Source organism: Plasmodium gonderi, assembly GCF_002157705.1.
Source record: "Plasmodium gonderi DNA, contig: Chr05, whole genome shotgun sequence".
Classification (NCBI taxonomy): domain Eukaryota; phylum Apicomplexa; class Aconoidasida; order Haemosporida; family Plasmodiidae; genus Plasmodium; species Plasmodium gonderi.
The window spans coordinates 314,493-336,900 of record NW_021628930.1 but is presented as its reverse complement, the minus strand read 5'-3'; the positions used below and the strand labels follow the sequence as shown (position 1 = coordinate 336,900).

General features: G+C 32.5%; 6 protein-coding genes across 6 annotated transcripts in view; 3 read left to right on the top strand and 3 right to left on the bottom strand.

Moving 5' to 3' along the window:
* Positions 1-686: 686 nt before the first annotated feature.
* PGO_050910 (hypothetical protein, conserved) lies at positions 687-3,613 on the top strand (the record flags this gene model as incomplete). Its single annotated transcript, XM_028686469.1, has 7 exons — positions 687-755; positions 1,155-1,623; positions 1,938-2,069; positions 2,301-2,774; positions 2,921-3,092; positions 3,218-3,293; positions 3,509-3,613. 7 exons carry the CDS (start codon positions 687-689, stop codon positions 3,611-3,613), a joined length of 1,497 nt encoding a protein of 498 aa, XP_028542270.1.
* Positions 3,614-3,699: 86 nt separating this feature from the next.
* Positions 3,700-5,380, bottom strand: PGO_050900 (dynein light chain 1; the record flags this gene model as incomplete). The annotated part of the gene is made up of 6 exons (XM_028686468.1): positions 3,700-3,744; positions 4,046-4,108; positions 4,276-4,341; positions 4,477-4,676; positions 4,949-5,101; positions 5,299-5,380. 6 exons carry the CDS (start codon positions 5,378-5,380, stop codon positions 3,700-3,702), a joined length of 609 nt encoding a protein of 202 aa, XP_028542269.1.
* A 4,027-nt stretch (positions 5,381-9,407) lies between these two features.
* On the top strand, positions 9,408-12,178 carry PGO_050890 (protein transport protein SEC23; the record flags this gene model as incomplete). Its single annotated transcript, XM_028686467.1, has 2 exons — positions 9,408-9,707; positions 10,199-12,178. 2 exons carry the CDS (start codon positions 9,408-9,410, stop codon positions 12,176-12,178), a joined length of 2,280 nt encoding a protein of 759 aa, XP_028542268.1.
* A 1,225-nt stretch (positions 12,179-13,403) lies between these two features.
* PGO_050880 (hypothetical protein, conserved) lies at positions 13,404-15,491 on the bottom strand (the record flags this gene model as incomplete). Its single annotated transcript, XM_028686466.1, has 1 exon — positions 13,404-15,491. The coding sequence occupies one exon, from the start codon at positions 15,489-15,491 to the stop codon at positions 13,404-13,406; it is 2,088 nt and encodes a 695-aa protein (XP_028542267.1).
* A 3,031-nt stretch (positions 15,492-18,522) lies between these two features.
* On the top strand, positions 18,523-19,581 carry PGO_050870 (U5 snRNP-specific 40 kDa protein; the record flags this gene model as incomplete). The annotated part of the gene is made up of 1 exon (XM_028686465.1): positions 18,523-19,581. The coding sequence occupies one exon, from the start codon at positions 18,523-18,525 to the stop codon at positions 19,579-19,581; it is 1,059 nt and encodes a 352-aa protein (XP_028542266.1).
* A 1,267-nt stretch (positions 19,582-20,848) lies between these two features.
* The window catches only part of PGO_050860 (hypothetical protein, conserved), a gene marked incomplete at both ends in the record, with an annotated part of 3,156 nt that continues 1,596 nt past the window's right edge, over positions 20,849-22,408 (bottom strand). Inside the window, one exon of the mRNA XM_028686464.1 lies at positions 20,849-22,408. This exon is cut by the window's right edge and continues 1,596 nt beyond it. Coding sequence (XP_028542265.1) covers positions 20,849-22,408 — 1,560 coding nt within the window.

Genomic DNA, 22,408 nt, shown 5'->3' with positions numbered 1-22,408 from the left:
CAGGGATTACACATATAATAGTAATGAACCTTATGAGAAAAAAAAAAATAAAATAATAAAAATAAATAGTTTAATGCAAAATTATAGATCATTTAGCAAGTCTTTATTTATTGCCATGTTTTCAATTTATGTAAGACTTTGTATGAATGTCAGTACATTTTCATTTTCTACTTTGCTCACACCTTTTTCTAACACGCGTTTATTTTATTATTTTATTTTATTATTTTATTATTTTATTTTATTATTTTATTATTTTATTATTTTATTTTATTATTTTATTTTATTATTTTTTTTTTTTTTCCTGTATTTTTCTTCCACCGTCTTTTATATGACCATTCAGGTGAAAAATACACACTTTTACATACAAGTCTAAAAAAAAAAAAAAAAAAAAAAAATTATTTCATTTTTCCAAAATTGCGCGAAAACTGAGTAATTGTCTCCTGGAAATCCTCTATCCATAGGGACAAAATTAGTTATAATATTCGCCTTCACATTGGCGAAACTTCAAAACCGCGACAAAAATAAAATAGGAAAAAAGAAATGCAACAACGTAGCTAGCTGAAATGACAAAAAAAAAATAAAAATAATAAAAGAAAGGAGTACATTAGCGCTGTAAGCTGAAAGAGACAAAAAAATAATAAAAGAAAGAAGTACATCAGCGTAGTAACCTGTAAAAAAGAAAAACCATGAGCTACCTGCTGGATGATAAGAAAATTCTCTTAAAAGAATTGCTCATTCAGAATGAAGACATAAAGGTGAGTGTAGAATGAACGAGAACGTGGAGTGGAAGCAGAGGGTCTGTGTGTGGGTGGTTGGGGGAGACCCCTACACTGGCATAAGTCTATACAATGGTGCAAGGTTTACAAAGAGAAAAAACAAAATGGATTTGCATTTTTGTTATTTTGAAAAGAAAGGCAATTTGGGGGAACTGAGTTCTATTTGTAGGAGTAACGTTTTATTTATTAGAGGAGGGGACATACGGTCTCTGGTGATACACACATTAATAAGGATCTTGCAAGCAAAACAGGAACATAATCTAACGTTTTCATAAACATCCAACAACCATGGGTGTTTCTCCTGTCCCTTCCGCTACCTTTGCTGCTTTTCCTCATCACTCTGATGACATGAATGCTTCTCGCACTACTCCCTCACAGCGTGAAAGTGAAAATATGCAACTGGAAAATAAAGCATTTTCAAAACTTATCGAAAATTATGAAGAGAATATAAAATTCGTAAAAATATTGCCATACATTCACTACGTATGTACGAGTCTGTACAATGTGGAGGAGAAAATATGTTTCAATTTGTCACGTCATGAATTCACAAGCACGATGAATCATCTCCTGGATGAATCTATAGGAAATTATAAACACATTTTCAAAAGTATATTAACAAAGTCAGGCGAAGATACCTGTTTAAATGAAGCAAACGATACATTTACAGAAATTTTACCTAGACAAACTTCCATTAGGAATGAGTTTACAAATGGAATATACGACATTAATATGGATGATATGATTACTTCTAAATGCAGAAACAACATAACTGAAACGTTATTGCACGATGAGGCTAAGGAGGAAAGTCTACCACATTGTGTAGAAGAAGATAATACTAACACCTCAGGTACAAACCAAAAGTAGGGAATAATGACAGAAGGAAATGTGTCATAGGAAGGTTGTATAAAAGGGAAATAAATAAAAAAAGGGGAAATATAATAATAATAATAAATGGAAAAAATAAAAAAAAAATAAAAAAATAAAAAAAATTAATAAAAATAAAAAACTATATAGTGCATATCGGTGTGGTAGAACAACTCAATAAAGGAATTTGGGCCATTCTCATTACTCCACAACCGTTAGGCATTCCATTCACTCAGACAACATATTTGGTACCAATTTCTTCACCTCCTCCACTTCTCAAAGTCAGTGCACCAACAGACAGAAAGGAACAAAGCCCTACATTACCATGCCTTATGAATGAACAAAACATTTGTCTTCTCTGGGAAAGAGAAAAAGCAAGCGGAGAATTTTATACGATTCAATCCGCTAAGCCACACGAGGATGCTCACAGTATATATATATATATATATATATTTTTTTTTTTTTTTTTTTTTTTTTTATGAGTCTGAGAAAGAGTAAAGAGAAATTTCACGCAGTTCGATTTGAGCTAGCCCAAAAAGGCGATTCATCCAAAATGGAACACCTTTAAAATGGAGCATCTCCAATATGGAGCACCTTCAAAATGGAGCATGTCAAAAAATAAAACCTTTTCCAAAATGACACTTCACTTGCTCTCCTTAGAGACCTGTCTGAACCTAACGGAAAAGCAACAACTAACGATGAACGAAATCGAAAAGATAAAAGGGAAAATAAAAAAAACAACCGTTCATTATGAAAATGCAAAAACGATAATAAGTTCTATCATTAGTCAATGCAAAATTTTACTGTTTGAGTTAGATGAAGAAACAAAAAACTACAAAGTTTTAAAAGAAACAATAAAAAATGATAACTACTTGATGAAAAGGAAAAACTACTTAATCGAATTTTATAATGACATAATCAAAAAATATAAAGACAAAATAAACCAAGCCAATAAAACAAATCATACGCTCCTAAATCTGTATAGGAAGAAACTTTCCACCATCAATTACATAATCACCATTAGTGAAAGCATTAACAACGTAGATTTTATGTATCTCCATGTCCTCATACACAATAAAAAGTTAAATTATGATGGCCTCATGAAGGAGCACGAAGTTAACTATGCTTGTCTAAGTAAGGACTCTGCAAAGTCTAGCTAAATCAGCGATAGTTACATCAGAGGCAGTAGCTGAAACACTCGTTAGTTTCTAACGTTGACAGTTATGTATAGTATATAGCATCTCCTATCCACTTCCCACACATCCACTTTCCCAATAAAGGAAAAATCCTAAACGAGATAAGAAACATGGACGATAAAATTACAGGGAACAAAAAGAAGGAAAAGGAAATGCATACCCTTATTGAAAAAAACAATTTCACATTGAATGAATTGGACAAAGTGATAATTGACCTCACAAACAAAATTGACACAAGCAAGAACATGTCGAATAAGTATTATTAAAAAATGATTAAAGAAATCCTTTTTTGTTCTGTTCTGTTTTGTTTTGTCACTACCTTCCCCACGTGAACCTAAATTATACGTTGTCAAATTTTTCTATCCTTTCCCCCATTTTCAGAATTAACCAGTATGAACACGTGGACATTCTGAGCAGCTGCTCAGTTTTGCAGTGCATTCAACTGAGCAAAGATATCGTAATAATTACATGTTTGAAAGGAAGCATGTGTATTTCTATGGGTTTTTCACCCGTTCATGTGGCAAGCGCTGTGGCACACCATTAATTAGTTTGTGCAGTAATGGCTAGATTGTGAAATAATTAGCCATTTAGTTGAAGGACCTATTAACTGAGTGATAATTTTTTTTTTTTTTTTTTTTTTTTTTTTCTAATTCCTTCCCCACTCATCTGCAGCACAATATTGAAAAAAAAATAAAGTCTTATGAAAGAAAAATTGATATCATCGAAAATGTAAAAGTTAAGGTGAAGAATAAAAAGAAGGTTCAAACAAGAAATTAAAATGGAAAAATTCGTTATCATAAAAATGTTTTTTTTTTTGTTTTTTTTTTTCCCCTTTTCTGCCCACTTCTCCTTCTCAGATAATTTCAAATTTCAACAGTTAGTGCATCATTTCTCTGCTTCTCAGTTATCTGCATAAGTGTGGAACAGAGGTGTGTTTGGTTATATCATTTTGTGTCTACACGAATTTGTATCATTAAGGAAAAACTCATAGATTTTGCATCCATGCAAGTTTTCACTCCAAATGCACATTATTCCTATTAGTAAAGATATTGAATAGGTATATAATACCCATATAAATTATCTCCATCACACACATCGCACACTCTAATCGTTGAGCTTAATGTTCATTAGTTTCCTCCTATTTCTTTTCTTTTTTTTTATAAAAAAAAAAAAAAAGAAAAAAAAACGTCATATTCTCTCATCTCCTACCGTCTCGTTGTCCACAATCTTGAGCTGCGGCAGCTTTTTCAAAATAACCAACTTCATATATTCCTGTATAGTTTTTTAAAAACAAAAAAAAAAAAAAAAAAAAAAAATTCATACAGTTAGAGCGCGGATATAATTCCATGGGATTGAAAAGAAAACAAAGCAAACGCGGGGAAAAAAAAAAGGAAGAAACATAGAAAAAAGGAAAAATGCTGAAAAAAAAAAAAAATTACGTTTGTCTTTCCTTCATATATGGGATTTCCCTTAAGTCCTAATTCTATCAGTTCTGGAAGGGAACTCTTCAAAAAAGAGAAAAATATATATATATATTTATGTGCTTGAATATGTATACATACAAGTTGTAAACACAGATGAGCATAAAAATAATAGGGGACACACGAGGGATAAGAGCAAAGAAACATGTATAATCTCACCAATTTGTCAATCTCCTCTAAGCTCTTTATTTTGTTATGAAATAAATAAAGGACTTGTAACTTCTTAAGAGATTGTAGATTATCGAGCTTATCAATGCTGTTGTAGGAAATCCACAACTGTTTCAATGTTCCACTTATGTCTTCCAGGTACTGAAATTTTTTTATGCAATTTCTCCCCAGGGAGAGGATCTCTATGCTTTCTGTGAGGTGGTGAAGTGGTGAAGTGGTGAAGTGGTGAAGTGGTGAAGAGGTGAGGTGGTGAAGTGGTGAGGTGGTGAAGTGGTGATGTGGTGATGTGGTGAGGTGGTGATGTGGTGAGGTGGCAACGGTGGTTCATCCCAATGGAAAAGCGTCCTTTTGATCACATGGCCAAATGATTGAATGACCATTTGGTTGTTCTTGTACTAAGCCCATAGACTCGTGCGATCAAGTTTTCATGTTCTTGTGAACACGTGGATATACGCAAGGATACTCAAGCCTGACATCGGAATGAGCTTCTCAATTCGGTTTGTTGACAAAGACAAGCGCTTGCACTTTTCAAGTGTATTTATGCTGTTGTCCAATTTCTCTATTAGTGGAATGTGACAAATGAAGCTCACTTCTTCTTCTTCACTAATTTTTTTTCCTGAAAAATAGGTTCAAGTGGAGAGAGGAGAAGAGGAAAAAAAAAAAAAAAAAAAAAAAAAAAAGTGATCAATATCAGTGAGTCTCCTCAATCGATTTGACGTTTTCACACTTTTAAAACCATGTAGACTATAAAAAGTGTGTCATTTTTTGTGATTGGTTAATTTTTTCCCTTTTTTTCTCTCTTTCTTTTTCCACTGGTTTCGGTCTTGCCATTTTTCTGCTCCCAGATTTTGATGCAATGAGAAAATGTTACTTCTTTGCTCATCGCTTTACTCATTTTGTGCTGGATATTTTGGACAAATTTTTTCTTATTTTTTTTAATTTTTTCTTATTTTTTCTCCCCCTTTTCTGCTTCTTGAAGAAACACAAAGGAGAGGTAAAAAGTGAGAAATTCTAAATGTCAATATCCGTGTGATTGAAAAATGGTAGACGGTGTTGACGTGGAATTACAGCATTCTTAAGATTTGCTGAAGAATTGTAAAAAATTTTGATTATTGTTTAAAGCAACATAAGCAAATCTTATTATCCTGCACATGTCAGAAAATCTCCAAACTTTAGTGCACACATACGTAGACCTTCTCACACTGTATTAGGACATGCATGGGAAATAATTTTTTTTTTTTTTTTTATTATTTTTCTCCTTCTCCTTCTCTTTTTTGTATGTCTATCATTTATGTAAAGATATTATATTCAGTACAATGGTGTACATTCCTTTTTTTTTTTTTTTTTTTTTTGATTCCACGAATCGAATTCCCTTTTTTTTTTTTCGGAACGTGGGAGAATGCTACACTAGGATAATGTTTCATGCTTTGCACACATTTTTATTTTAACTCTTTTTTTTTTTTTTTTTTTAAAAAAATGATAAATTATGAGAAAAGTATATGTAAGTTGTAGACATACATATGTATGTAAATTTATGTTCGACTACCTTGAATGGTCAGGGGGTGAAGGAGAGAAAAATAAAAAAAAAAAAAAAAATTACACAAAATTGCATAAAACAAAACAGAATTTTAAATAGAATTAGGTAAAACAGAATAAGGAAATTGGCCAAAAAATAACTTCAGCAAAATGTTGATAACCTGCACATATACAGATCTCGGGAATTACTAAACCTAAATTGTGTAACCGGGGGAAAAAAAAAAAGAAAAAAGAAAGAGAAAAAGAAAAAAGAAATAGAAAAAGAAATAGAAAATGAAATAGAAAATGAAATAGAAAATGAAATAGAAAATGAAATAGAAAATGAAAAAGAAAAAGAAATAGAAAATGAAAAAGAAAAAAATATGAACATAGCCCTCTTCCTAGCGTCGGCCCAAGTTACAAAATGGTGCAGTGCTTCTTGGGAGAAAAAAGTGTTACTACCCCGATACATTCCACTCTTCACCATCAAATGGGAATTTCGGCCATCATAGGAGAATTCTAGTTCGAAATTTCCTTTTGAGGTGAATTTCTTTTTTTAGATAAAAAAAAAAAGGAAGAAATCATTTTCCAGTTTTTTGTAATATGGAATGTTCGTTGTAAGCACACGTGAAAAGGATGTAAATATCACATACTCGATTTACATAATGCTCTCGAGATACATTCGGCTGCTAAGAATTCTATAAGACATATGGTAACAATCCAATGGGATTGTCCTTCAAAAACATGTGATTTTTTTTCCCTCTCTAATTAGATTAACAAAAAAAAATATGCATGTGATAGTCTGATCCGGCGTTAATATATACACATTTCGAGTTGTATCTATTTCTTAGCACATGTCCATTGATTTTTTACGTATAATCATTATTATTATAATTACTATTGTTTTTTTACTACTATTATTGCTACTATTATTATTACTTCTGTTTTGTTTTTGTTTGTTTATTTTTTTTTTTTTTTGTGCGATTTACTCATTTTGTTCCTGTTTTATTTTTTTTTTTTCCTACACGATCGTTTAAATTTTCGTTGTTAATTTATTTACTTCATTGGATTGCCTTTTCATAGTTTCGTTCTTTAATTGCAAATTTGGGTTTTTTTTTTTTTTTTTTTTCTTTTTTTTTTTTTGGTAATTTTAATTTCTTCCCCTATCGGCCAATTTAAAAGAGATTTACTCATTTTGCTGGTTTTGTGACTTTACAATTAAATACGTGTCGCTGAAACGAGAAAATACATGCATATGGGATAAGTAAGCACTGATAAGTAAACACTGATAAGTAAGCACTGATAAGTAAACATTGATAAGTAAGCACTGATAAGTAAGCACTGATAAGTAAACACTGGATAAGTATACACTGGATAAGTAAACACTGGATAAGTAAACACTGGATAAGTGATACATGGATACACAATTGTGTGTGCAAATATTTGGCAAGAACACAACAGTCGACTCAACTTCTCCTTCCACCCTACTACTCCCCAACCCCAATTACCACTTCCAAGGCTTTTAGGGGTTTCATATCTCCATGTGAATTACCTAAGACTAATATTGTTAGTAGCCCAAATATATATACTGTGATGTATTTTGCGTGGAAATAAAAAAAAAAAAATACGTGAAATTTTAACAACGATTTGTGCATAATGAAACAGTTTTTTCTTTTTTACTTCATTTTTTTAGGCAATTTTTTCCCCACTTTTTACGTCATTTTTTTAGGCAATTTTTTTCCCATTTTTTCCCCACTTTTTACGTCATTTTTTTTGGGCCATTTTTTCCCCACTTTTTCCCCACTTTTTACGTCATTTTTTTTGGGCCATTTTTTCCCCACTTTTTCCCCACTTTTTCCCACTTTTTCGTTCTTTAATGCGCTCACCGCTTGCAAAATATGTATGAAAATATTTTGTTCTTTTCATAACTTAATTTTGTTATATGCATGATTTTTTTCGCCGATTGGAAAAATAGAAAAGTGCCATTTTGATGCTCACGTACTTGTATCTTTTGTGTGTTTAGATAATTTCATCACATCCACATTTCTCCAAAGATATACATTTTATGGATGTATATGCACGTACGTATGTATGCATGTACATATGTATGTGTGCAGGTACGTATGTATGCATGAATGTATGCATGTACATATGTATGTGTGCAGGTACGTATGTATGCATGAATGTATGTATCCATGTATGCATGTATCCATGTATGCATGTATCCATGTATGCATGTATCCATGTATGCATGTATCCATGTATGTATAATAGCCGTTCCATGCACGTAAGTAACTCGAATTCGTATCATTATGTGCATAAAGTAATTACTTGCAGATAGATATATACTTGTATTTGTCAAAACCCCATAGGGTGCACTGATCCAGTGTTTCAGTAGAACGGAAAAACAAGCGTAAAGAAGAAAGAAAAAAAAAAAAAAAAAAAAAAAAAATTTATTTGCAGATTATGTTTACACATGTACATAAACCCAAATACATTTAACTCATTGATGATAGGTAGCATAATACAACATATACCACTCATGTTATCTAACCTTCCGACATTTCAAAAAAAAAAAAAAAAAAAATCAAGAGAGACTAATTTGTGCATGTAATAAATATACTTGTTTTGGAACCAAATAAATGGATTTGTAATCCCAAGTGTTTTTTTTTTTTTTTAAGTTAATGTGCAAAAACTATTAATATCAAATTAGGGCAGGCATGTTATTCACTACTTCATTTTGTTCTCTGCCGCATATCACCACACCATTTGACGTCAAGCGGTTACATGTCCAAGGATAGATGTCTTTTGTTATATTTCAAACGGGTAGATGTCTTTGGTTATATTTGAAGCGGATAGATATCTGCGGATAGCTGATCCCCTTTTGAATATACTCCAAAAGGTGGGTGATGCTAATATTTGAAGTTTTGAACTAGTGTGTTATGTGCATGAGAAACAAAAGTGTTCGCCACCGCACACGTTTCACATATTTTAGGAACATTCCACAAATGTCAGCACGTTTTCTAATCCATGTATACATATAAAAAACAGAAGATACATCAGAAAGGAGACAGATCAGAAGGAAAACCGATCTCATGCATGAATAAAGACATGCCGTATGTTGTTGAATGGGAATGCTAGAGGGAAAATTACAAAGCGGAAAAATTACAAAGCGGAAAAATTACCAAGAAGAGGAAAGTTGTTAACCCATTTCACTTCAGTCATATAAGACACATCCATTTTAAATAAGTATTGCTCAAAAAAAAAAAAAAAAAAAAAAAAAAAAACTGATTCTGATTCCAATTCTGATCCTGATTCGGATACACGAATCTATTAGCTTTCACATCATCAACACGCTTAATACGCCAAACGAAAAGGAATCTGATTATTGATGTACCAAAAGTAACATGGATATACATCTGCAGGAAAGTCAGACGGGAATTCGATTCAGTTGGAATTTGTGGCCCCCAACAAAAACGGAAGCAGCAAAAATTGAAGTGCCATTAGGATGTTTATACACAGTACTGAAACGCACAGATGACAATAGCGTTAAACTTGTAGAATACGAGCCACTAAAATGCAAAACAAGCAATTGCATCTTGAACCCATACTGCAATATAGACTTCAGAAACAAAACATGGACATGTCCATTTTCAAATATCAAGAACCCCTTTCCGTTGCATTATGCAGAACATATCTCAGAGAAGGTAACCGCAAAAGATGAATACGTTCTGTGTATCTGCATCTGTATCTGCATCTATATGTGGAGAGAGAGAGATAGGGAGAGAAAGATAGGGGAGGGGTGCACTACACCTCCAGTTAGATGTAACCAACTAGGTATTATCTCCATATGGTTGAAATCTAACTGACCTCCCATGTGTGTGTACATGTGTTACCTCATTCCCATCTACCCATGCACCTTTGCATGTTCTACTCGTTCAGATGCACGAACGCACATGCTTTCGCATCATTCTGCCACTGTTTCTGAGAACGTTTGAGAATATCTGAGAATTTTTGAGAATATCTGAGAACGTTTGAGAATATTTGAGAACTTTTGAGAATATCTGAGAACATATGAGATTTTCTCATGAGTTCTCATAAATTCGAAAAACTTCTAAAAATTCTAAAACCTCTGAAACATGTGAAACATCTGAAACCTCTAAAACTTCTAACAAATAACATGTTCTAATGATCGCAGAACCTGCCCGCTGATGTCATGTACTCAAACATAGAATACATCCAGCCTTCCAACGTGGGGGACATCCCACCTCCGACATTCCTATTTGTTATTGACACGTGTCTACTAGAAGAAGAATTGGATCAACTAAAGGATTCAATTCAGCAGTGCATAAGTTTAATGCCAGGAGATGCTCATATAGGAATAATAACATTTGGAAATATGTGTTATGTGCATGAAATTGGATTTCGAGATTGTCTAAAATCATATGTTTTTAAAGGGACGAAAGAAATTAATCCACAAGATTTACAGAAACAGTTAAATTTAGGAACCAGAAATGATCCTAGAAGTTCAACCACTTCTGCATGTGCAAGGAGATTTTTGCAACCAGTTAGCGAATGTGAATATAATATAAATATGCTATTGGAAGATATACAGAAAGATAGCTGGCCTACACCACCAGATCAAAGAGCAAAGAGATGTACTGGAGTTGCCCTATCTGTAGCAATTGGGTTATTAGAATGTTGTTGTAATCAGCTGAGTGGGAGAATAATGATGTTTATTGGTGGTGCAGACACAACTTCTCCAGGTAAAATTGTAGATACACCATTAAGTGAATCATTGAGACATCATTTAGATTTACAAAAAGAAAATACAAATGCTAGACATGTGAAGAAGGCTTTGAAATATTATACATCTCTAGCAAATCGAGCTGTAGCATCTGGGCATGCTATTGATATTTTTGCATGTTCTCTAGATCAAATTGGATTATATGAAATGAAAGTATGCTGTGAAAAAACAAATGGTTTTATGGTTATGGCAGATTCTTTTTCAATGAATGTTTTTAAAGATTCTTTTAAAAAAATATTTGAAACTGATTCAAATGGTTATATAAAACATGGTTACAATGCAAAGTTAACTATTATATGCTCCAAAGAATTTCGTGTATGTGGTGCTATAGGTGCTTGTTCAAGTAATAAAAAAACAGCAAACTATGTATCAGATACTTGTGTAGGTGAAGGTGGAACGTGTGAATGGACTATATGTGCATTGGATAGACAATCTACTATTGCCTTTTATTTTGAAATTGTTAATCAAAATATTGCTTCTCTTCCACCTGATAGACAAGCATACTTACAATTTCAAACATTATATCAACACCCGAGTGGTCGAAGAAGACTACGTGTTACTACCATATCTTATCGATTTGCAGAAGCAAATATTGCAGAAATATCACAAGGATTTGATCAAGAAACTGCTGCTGTTATTATGGCTAGATTTGCCGTTTTAAAAGCTGAAACAGATGAACCAATAGATGTGCTAAGATGGCTAGATAGAAAACTTATAAGATTAGTTAGCACATTTGCTGATTATCAAAAAGATGATGTTAATTCATTTCATTTGTCACCAGAATTTTCTATATATCCTCAATTTATGTATCATTTAAGGAGGTCCCATTTTTTACAAACCTTTAATGCAAGTCCCGATGAAACTGCATATTACAGGTCAATCTTACTAAGAGAAAATGTTATGAATTCACTCATCATGATTCAACCAGCCTTATTGCAATATTCATTTGAATCCCATACACCAATTCCAGTACTTCTAGATGCACAATCTTTAAAAGCTAATGTTATACTTTTGTTAGATTCCTATTTCCATATTGTTGTTTGGTATGGAGAAATGATCTATCAATGGAGAGAACAAGGGTTTCATGAAAAACCTGAATATGAACATTTTATACAATTACTTAATGCACCACATGAAGATGCAAAATCTATATTAGAAGATAGATTCCCCATTCCAAAATTTGTTTTATGTAATAGTGGAGGAAGCCAAAGTCGGTTTCTCCTAGCCAAGGTAAATCCATCAACTACACACAACTCGCTTAGTGGAAGTACTTTCGGCACGGCTAACAGTGAATCCTACATTATCAACACAGATGATGTTTCATTGAAGATATTCATGGATCACTTGGTGAAACTCGCTGTTCAGACATGAAAGTGAGCAGGAGGCATCAAATGGAGAAAGAGGCTTCAAATGGAGAAAGAAGCATCAAATGGAGAAAGAGGCTTCAAATGGAGAAAGAAGCATCAAATGGAGAAAGAGGCATCAAATGGAGAAAGAAGCATCAAATGGAGAAAGAAGCATCAAATGGAGAAAGAAGCATCAAATGGAGAAAGAAGCATCAAATGGAGGAAGAAGCATCAAATGGAGAAAGAAGCATCAAATGGAGAAAGAAGCATCAAATGGAGAAAGAAGCATCAAATGGAGGAAGAAGCATCAAATGGAGGAAGAAGCATCAAATGGCACCCATCGGATATCGTTCACAAGGTGTAAGGAGCCGCATGCATATTAAGTCTCCCTTGCAAGGGAAAAGGTACCTCATGTATATCCTCAAGCCACCAGCATGTTGCTCTGTCTCTATATATTAACCTTTCTTCACAACTTTCGTCTAGAAAATAAGCTCAGATGAAATCATCACCGAAAATCATGTTGATAAAACACCAACAACAACACCACCCCTTCGTTGAAGAGAAAAAAAAAAAAAAAAAAAAAAAAAAAAGTGAGTTATTTCTGAACGGAACAAATCAAAGTTGAAGAGAATCTCAATTTGCACTTGCATATATGTGTTTATATGCATACTCTCTGGTTTTTATTTCATGTTTTATTTTTATTTTTTTTTTTTTTTTTGCACAGTTGTTGAAATCGCTCGGGGAGCCGAGGAAAAAAAAAAAAAAAGAACATTTTCACGAAAGGGGGGGGGGTGTGTGGTGTTATGTTTATAAAACAACTTGAAGTGGGAGAAAAAAAAAAAAAAAAAATGCAACGTGAAGCGAAACTTTGTAAAATGAAAAAAATGGACGATCGTAACCGGGAAGAAAAAAATGCCAGATATCATATCTTTTTCCCCACCCCTCCCCCACGTGTATTATGTGTACACACATTCGTGTACATGCATATGTAATAACATTTGTGTTGTGAGTTCATGTCTAATTGTTGCACATGTTGCAAATTTTGAATTTTTTTTTTATTTTTTTTATTATTAAACGATAGAATTAAGTAACTTTTCGATTCACGTCAGTTTGCGGGTCTTTTAAAATTCTTCAAAAAAATGTAAAATTTGCTAACAGTGAAAAATGGAGTGCAGAAGTGGAGTAGCGAAATGAACTGGCGGAATGAACTAGCGAAATGGATTGGCCAAATGGAGTAACGACACGTGCGGTTAGTCTAACTTTGCAGTGGGAACGAGGAGCCCCGCTTGGCTCGGCATGTGAGTGACATCCCCCTCATAAGATGAGGAGGAAAGAGAAGAAGGAGTGCGAGGTGGGGAAGATGGTATATCCTTGCTAGCATGAGATTTGGGAGAAACAATTCCTTTTATGAAGATAGACCACTTGTCATGCTCAGTAAGAATTATGTGTATGAAGTATAAGGCAGAAATAAAAGCAAGGAGACAAGTGAAAATGATGTAAAAAATATTTTTTCTAGATGAATCATTCGATTTTGAACAGAAGAGATATCTAAAAGTAGCTGAGCGACAATCGAAAGTCATAGCAAGATATGTGTTGATAGCTATTTCTTTTCTTTTAATGGAAAGAGATTTGCTACAATTGAGAGTTACAAAATCTGCAGTAAGTACTATTAAGTTTGGATTTTGTTTACAATTATAATCAAAGGACTTTCTCCAATAATTTGATTCATATATATCTTTAAAATAACAAGGTGAATGATAAGGTGGACAAGCACAAGATTTTATTTTTTCACTATATTCCCTAGAATGTTCATACTGATGCATATCAGTTACTACACATTTGGTTAATACTTCGGAGTCTTCGTGTATTAAATTGTCATTCATAACATCATTATCTTTTTCATTTAATTCGTTCAACGTGTTTGCTTTTTCTATTTCTGTTAATGGAATTATAAATGGAGGAATAAGTTTTTTTTCCAAGTTGTAATTCTCATCTCCCCCCTCTTGCTGATGGTTATCAGAATCAGATTTGCAATATGGTATTATATCTGTGCAAAAATTCACATCAACTAATTTATTTTCATTATTTACAACAATGTTACATGACTTTCCTACATATTTAACATTTTTTATAAGATGTCTTTTTCTAATTCTAATAGCATTAGAATCATATATATCTTCTTTGCAGCTTTTTGTACATACACTCCATGTAGACCATTCGCTGAATTCACAAGGTACACGTTTCTCTTTACATAAGAGTAACCCTCTGTTTGTGGGGTCAAAATAGGTGCATTTTTCATGGAAATACTTAAACACATCATTATAAATTTTATTTCCAGATGAATTCATTTTGTAATATAATTTACACATTTCAAAATTGTAAAATTTGGAGTTTTCTCCATTACATAGTTCTCGAATTCGTTTGCACTTTTCTATGCATATATAATCCCCCTCTTTTTTTTCAAATCCTAGTTCATCTTTTTCATGCCCTCTTTTTCTACTCACACTATCACAGTTCAAATATTCGTAAAAGTCTCTATTATCCCATGCACTTAAACCATACCTGCAATAATTATACAACTTTGTTTGATTAATTTGTTTACTAAGACCTGTAAAATTGTTACATGTAATTATGGAATAATCTGGCATAACAATAAATATATCATTTTTATTTCTTCCATCATTTACATCACAAATTTCTTGTCTCATCAATTGTTTTATAAAATTAGAATTACTTATATCTCCAGTGTTACATGGTTCAGAATTTTCTTCACTACAATAACATGTCTTATGTTCAACGTCCACCCATCTTGACATTTCATCTTCTTTTGCATACAAATTTTCTCTTGCCTTGTCTAAGAAACATTTGAAATATTCATTTGTCTGTTTACCCCATTGTCCATCTACATTAGCAAGCTCTGGAACACCAATATTATGTTTCATTATTTTTTCATGCTCTTCATTCATTATTCTAATCCTTCTCTTTTTATTCCTAAGATGATGAATATCTACATTTTCAGGACTCATCCTTAGAGAAAAACACCTCTTCAAATTTTTCTGAATGAAAGTATCTTTAACTTCAAATATATTGGATCTACCATTCGACCTCACCTTCCAAATTTTATCAATGATGGAGTAAACTTCTGATCCATTATAATTTACACATTTTATTTTAATACTATTAGTACAAAGTACTGTGTCTTTTCCTTTATCAGTGAATAAATATAGATTTTCACTTTTGCTCAAATCGACACAAGCCCCTTTTGTTTCACTGGATTTCAGTATAGCAACCAGTAGGGGAAAACCAATTGCATTCAGAAGGATCGTTTTCTTATTCATTTTTTTTTTTTTTTTTTTTTCTTTCCCTACTCTGGCTTAGCGGTGCTTTGCCCTGTTCTACTTTTCTCTATTTTGCTACTCCTATACTTGGAGTGTAATAAAAGGGCATGATTCAGGTTAGACAAATTTACCCCTTGAAGATGCATTCGAAATGTCTTTTCGACACAATCGATGATCGCCGCAAAGTTGTCGCATGTTCCACCTGTACATGCAACATGAGATGTATGAGATGTACGAGATGTACGAGATGTACGAGATGTACGAGATGTACGAGATGCACGAGATGCACGAGCTGCACAGGTATACGTGTGGGAGTTACAGAATCGTTCTATATTCTTTTGTATTAAGCAATCAAACAAGCTAAGATGGAATTGGGATTTAGGTTCGAGGGGAAAGTGTTGTGATAGTGATATAGTGTGCAAAAAAATGAATCAAGCAGTGCCTTCACAAATATGCCTCACCTATGTTTTTGTGTACTTTTACGTTATTTTTTTTATTTTTTTTTTTTACAAACTTTTGTCGTAGATTTATTATGCATTAGGGAATGGAATGGGAATACATTTCTAGTGCAAATACATTTCTACAAGATTGTCTGATTTCAAGTGTTCATTACAGGTAAGGTCACGAATATAAGTATGTGTGTATGCATTTTTATTGTTTTTATTTTTCCCTAGGTTGGAGTTACACCTGAGGAGGTTGTTTCTTTTTCTTTTTTTTTTTTTGCCAAGTGCATAATTGTTTCATGTTGTTACGTTTGTTCATTCGTTTTGTTCATTCGCTTTGTTCATTCGTTTTGCTCATTCGTTTTGCTCATTGGTTTTTTTTTTTTTTTTTTCCTTTATACGCAAAAAAAAAAAAAAAAATTACACTATGTTCATGCAAGTACATATATGTACACATTTACACGTGTACCTTGTAAACATTAGGGATATGTATAAATTGGTTGCATTTTTATGTCTTCTTTCATTTATCATGGGTATTTCCTCTTAACAAGAATTGACATTTTCTTTTTTTTATTTTTGCAAACGATTGATGCATGCACACTACTGAGTAACTTGTCTTTCACACAATTACATCATTTCTTTTTTTACAACTGTAGAAAGTTTGAAAGTGTATTTCTTTACCCATGGGGTAAATACTTAACAAGTATTTAGAAAAAAGTATGCAACCAGATCGATAAAGAACAATTCAAATGTTTTCCATGACTGTGTAAATGCATACTAATTTTTTTTTTTTTTTTTTTTTTTTTTTTTTTTTTTTTTTCCCCCTCTACTTATGTAATACCATTTGAATACTTCTTATCATATCCACACCTGATCTTATTTGCAATTCCAATAAATTTCCACAATTTGCACTGAATGAAATAACTTCATATAGAATAAGAATTTCCATATGGAATTATATTGGTCCTCCTTTGAAGAAAATGGTTTCTTTATAAAAATAGACCATAAACATGGGTGGGCTTATACAAAATGGGAGGTTTTTCTTAAACGTTATTTTATACTGCTGGAAGCGCGCCTTTTAGTAAAGAAAAGGAAAAAAAGAGACAAAAGAGGAAAAAAAAAAGACAAAAATGAGAAACAAATGAGAAACAAAACAGACACAAATGCGGAACAAAACAGACACAAAACAAATTCTTCGTTTGACCATATGTAGCACCATTCGACATGCCAACTTTCCACCAAACATGGTCGTCTATTTGTAGGCTCATTGCCCTTACAAAAATTTGTACGCAAAAGTAGTGGGCCCAAATGCGAATCAAGCAGAAAAGAGTAAACACCCCGGTAGGAAGGAGAGCAGAATGAAGGAAAGATTTTTATGTTGATTGGATTTATTTTGCTGGTCTAGCTTCTTTCATGTTCCTTTACTTCTCATTCGTCAAATAGTTTCATTTATATGTGTAGGTACAAGTATATCTAATTTTAAAAAACACTCTTCCTTTTTTTTTTTTTTTTTTCTTTTTTCGAAAAGTACATTTTTTTCCAGTTGTTGGATTTTTCCTCATTATGATCATAAAACTGTTATAGAGCTAATTTCAACTGGCTCCGCTTTCAGTATTTTATTTTTTTTGCTCTTATGCAGGGGAAGAATTAATTGTCTTACACTCTCGCGGTTGAAGTTCATTTGTCTGTTCGTTATTCATTACTTTGTATGTATGTTCACCTTTATGTTCGTCTTTGTTTGCAGAGACCTACTGTTTGGTAGCAGAAACTTTTCGTCAAGTTTTTTCATTTCAAAAAGTTGCTACTTAACCCAGTGCAGAAAGTTTTGGGCGCACACATGGGATGTAGCGTTATTCATGTATATACATATATGCATCTTAGCGAGGCTTCATTTTGACAGCTACAAATTATGCATTCATATTAAAGAAGAGCAAGAGAGAGAGATAAAAAAAATATATATATATATATATATATCCAGATTTAGCAGAGAAATTAATTAGAGCCTCCATTAAAAAAAGTTGTAGGATATTTACTTCAAGTGACTAAAAAAAAGAAAAAAAAATTAAGGGGATTTTTTTTTCAGAGAAATAGAGTGCTATTAAAAAAAAAAAAAAAAAAAAATCGAGAAAATATTAATTGTTTAATGTGGTTAAAAAGAAAAAAAAAATAGTCTAGCAACAGGGATCCTGCAAAAGAAGAAAAAAAAAAAAAAAAAAAAACATAAATCAATGGGGTTACATTCACCAGTATGCATATATATATGCCATACAGTACATATATATATTCACATTTTCTTTTTGCGTGTTTGATTTCCCTCCAGAGATATATCAAATAAAAGAAATTTCTTTTCCATGATGCTTATGCAAAATAGATCATTCATATCCAACACAAAAGAGAATATTATCAAGACTTTTTTTTTTTTTTTTTTTTTTTTTTTTTTTGTAAAGAACGAACCTACTCAAGGGGGCTGGGTGGGCAAATAAAAAAAAGTGAAACTACACTAGGAATGATAGAATCTCCCTGAGATATGTAAACCACATTTGAGATTTTTTTTTTTTTTTTTGTATGGACACTTATTATCTCAACTGATGGAAATTGTTCAGGAAAATCAAATTAACATTTCCCCGGATGAAAATGAAGCAGTTGCAGGAGTAGAAGGACGAGTAGTTCCAACCGGAGGAGCTGCAGGAGCAGAAGGACGAATTGTTGCAAACGCAACAGGACATGGGGTGGAAAGAAAAACAGGTTTGTATTTTCCAAATATGTTAATAAATAGTCATAAGGGAGAAGTATACTCTGTTAATTTTTCATCGGATGGTAAATTCATTGCATCTGCCAGCTTCGATATGACTTTAATGATACACAGTGTTTATAACGAATGTGAAACAGTTAGTATTTTGAGAGGGCATAAAAATGCAGTGTTAGAAGCTAAGTGGAGTAAAGACGATAGTCATATTTGTAGTGCATCAGCAGATTTTAATGTTTTTTTATGGGATGTGGAGAATGAAAAAAAAATTCGAAATTTTAAAGGACATACAAGCATTGTTAACGGTTTAGATATAATCAATTATAATTTGATAAGCACTTGTAGTGATGATTGTACCGTAAAACTGTGGGATTTTAGATGTAAAAAATCGATTCATACAATTACGTATGATTTTCCACTACTTGCTATATGTTCAGATAAAAAAGGGGAATTTTTTTATGTGTCATCAGTCGATGATAAAGTAAATAGATACCATGTCAAAACTTATCAATTAAAAGATACTTTTACTGGTCATAAGCATTATATAAGTGGCCTAGCTGTTAATAATGATGAAACTATATTAGCATCCCTAAGCGCAGATGAAACCATTTGTTTTTGGGATATTCAACCATTTCCTTGTGATGAAAAATTATTATTTCATCTTCCAGCACCACCATTTAACATAGACTATAATTTGATTAAACTGTCTTTCAATCATGATAATTTATTAGGTTGTGGAAGTGGCGATAATTATTTATACATTTATGATTACAAACAAAAAATGTTGAAATATACCATGCCCGGTCATACCAGTACAATAAACGATGTTGCATTTCATCCCTCTGAGGATATAGTAGCTTCTTGCTCTTCAGACAGTACCATTTTTCTTGGTGAATTGTGAAAAGGAAAATGCCATTGAGCATGCTTCCCCCACGCCGTGCATACACACAAGTACATGTGTAGACATATCAGCATGGAAATATATCAGCATGGGAATATATCAACATGGGAATGTATCAACATGGAAATATATCAACATGGGAATGTATCAGCATGGAAATATATCAACATGGGAATATATCAACATGGGAATATATCAGCATGGGAATATATCAGCATGGGAATATATCAGCATGGGAATATATCAGCATGGGAATATATCAGCATGGGAATATATCAGCATGGGAATATATCAGCATGGGAATATATGAGTAGGTGTGTACGTATCGGCACACGTACACACTGATGAACATCTTTTTCTTTCCCTCGGAGCTGTAATTCGTTTTCCACTTTTCCTTCTCTTAGTGTTTCATTGACTATACTTTCCATTCACAGTAACTTTTTAGTTTCAAAAATTTTCAGTATCTTTTTTTTTTTTTTTTTTGAGTCAACTGCTTGTGTAGTTTTTTCTTTACTAACAGGTAGTATATATTATATGCATAAAATGTCTTGTTTTATAACTTTTATGGAAGAGACTACATTAAAAAGTTTTTCCCGTCAAATGAGTAGAACTTTTTTTTTTTTTTTTTTTTTTTTTAAATATGTAAAAATTGTTCATAATTGTGCTCAAATTGTTCATAATTGTGCTCAAATTGTTCATAATTGTGCACAAATTGTTCATAATTTTTTTTTTTTTTTTTTTTTTAATTTTTAAAAAAGGGCAAACCACATAAACGAATCTAACATATGTAGATAAATAATATATTAAACTTGTTCAATAAGCATACATTTTTTTTTACCTTGAGTTGAAAGGTAAGGAAAAGAATAATAAAACAAATGCACAGTGAGGTGCGCTGATGTGAATTTGACATTTTCAGCAGTGTCCTAGCTTTTCCATCGAATAGAGCAGAAAAGCAAAATGAAGCGAGGTAATCCAGGGTGATGGGAAGTAATCCAAGGTGATTGGAGATAATCCAAGGTGATTGGAGATAATCCAGGGTGATGGGAAGTAATCCAAGGTGATTGGAGATAATCCAAGGTGATGGGAAGTAATCCAAGGTGATTGGAGATAATCCAAGGTGATGTAAAATAAAGTGCATACATGTAGAAGATGCTTAAACATGGGAACAATCTCCATGGAGAGGACGACGCAAGGGTCCTTATAATGTGTGTGCAAAATGTGGAGAGATAATCATTACAGTAGACCTCTCCCCCGCCCCCCGAGCCCATCACTTGATGATAATCTCGACTATATTTTCTTCGTCCCCATAAAAGACGTTATAGTTTCGTATTCCTAATAAGCTGTTCATAAATTCATTAAACTGAGCACAGAGACGCATAATGATTTTGCAAGGAGCACGTTTTTCTGTCACCAAGAAATGGGATAATTGCACTAAACCATTTTTGATATTTTCATATGAAAAGTCATCTGTGTATTCAATTTCATAGAATAATTTGTCTTTGGCATTAAAGTATAAATTTCCCTTAACATGTACATATGCATTGTCGTTTAAATCGAAAAAAATATTTTTCTCTTGATCATAAATAATGTCACTTTCGATTCCTCCACTGTCTGGCAGGATACCTTTCAAGTGCTTCAATCTGTTGTTTTCTTTATTTTTAAAACATGAAATGTCTATTTCTTCTTCCTCATTATCATCATCATTGCATTCATTTTGACTCTGTGAGCAGCTGTTATCTGAACTTTTCATTTTTTCGGAACTGGTATTGCTACTTTCTCTTTGCACAGTTGATGAAGAACCAGATGTCTTAAATAACGATGGTTGGTACATATCAGCTATGTTAAACGAATTGGTATGTTCTAATGAATTAACTTCTATATTTCCATAATCGAAAAGGGAAGATTTTTTCGATAGCTCATTGGATCCCATATATCTATTATTGTTATAATCAATTGTGCATGCATTGAAATAATTGTTCAGAAATTCTTTATTCACCTCAATTTTTTTTTTCACGGACTGAACCTTTTTTTTGTAACATGCGTTTAAGAAGTTAACATATTTCTTATGATTAAATGCTATGTATTTTTTACGATTATTTAAAATTAATTTGTTCTTATTCTTTACGTATACATTTTTTAAATTTCGGACATTGTTTGCTGCTAATCGTATTAAACCGTTGTTCATTAATTCTGTATTACAATTTGAATTCTCAATGTAATATACCCCTTGTTCACGTATCGATTTCTTTATATCTTCTATATATTTACGTATATAATTTCTGTAAGCTTCTCCCAATATATCATAATTCTCATCGAAACATTGTGCATTCATTACACCTTCTTCTTTTAAATTCTGCTTCAGCTGCTCTAAGCTTATCTGTTTTGTTACGTTTTTGATATTAATGCGCTTCGCCACGTTTTCCAAGTTTATATGCTTCTTCACATTTTCCAAGTTGATATGCTTCTTCATATTTTCCAACGTTACATGTTTCTTCATATTTTCCAATGTCACATGTTTCTTCATATTTTCCAATGTCATCTGCTTCTTCAAATTTTCCAACGTCACCTGCTTCTTCAAATTTTCCAATGTCACCTGCTTCTTCAAATTTTCCAATGTCACCTGCTTCTGTACACTCGCTACTTTCCCCATACAGGAACTATCCTGCACAAAATGTCTAGCATTCTGAACACAGTCATAATTTTCGATATACCCATTCACATTTGTACAATCGTAATTCTTAATCGATTCTAAGGCTTTGGAATAATTAAATTTATTATAATAACCCAAGTGTGTTGGGATGAACTTTTTCATTTCTGTCAAAGGTTG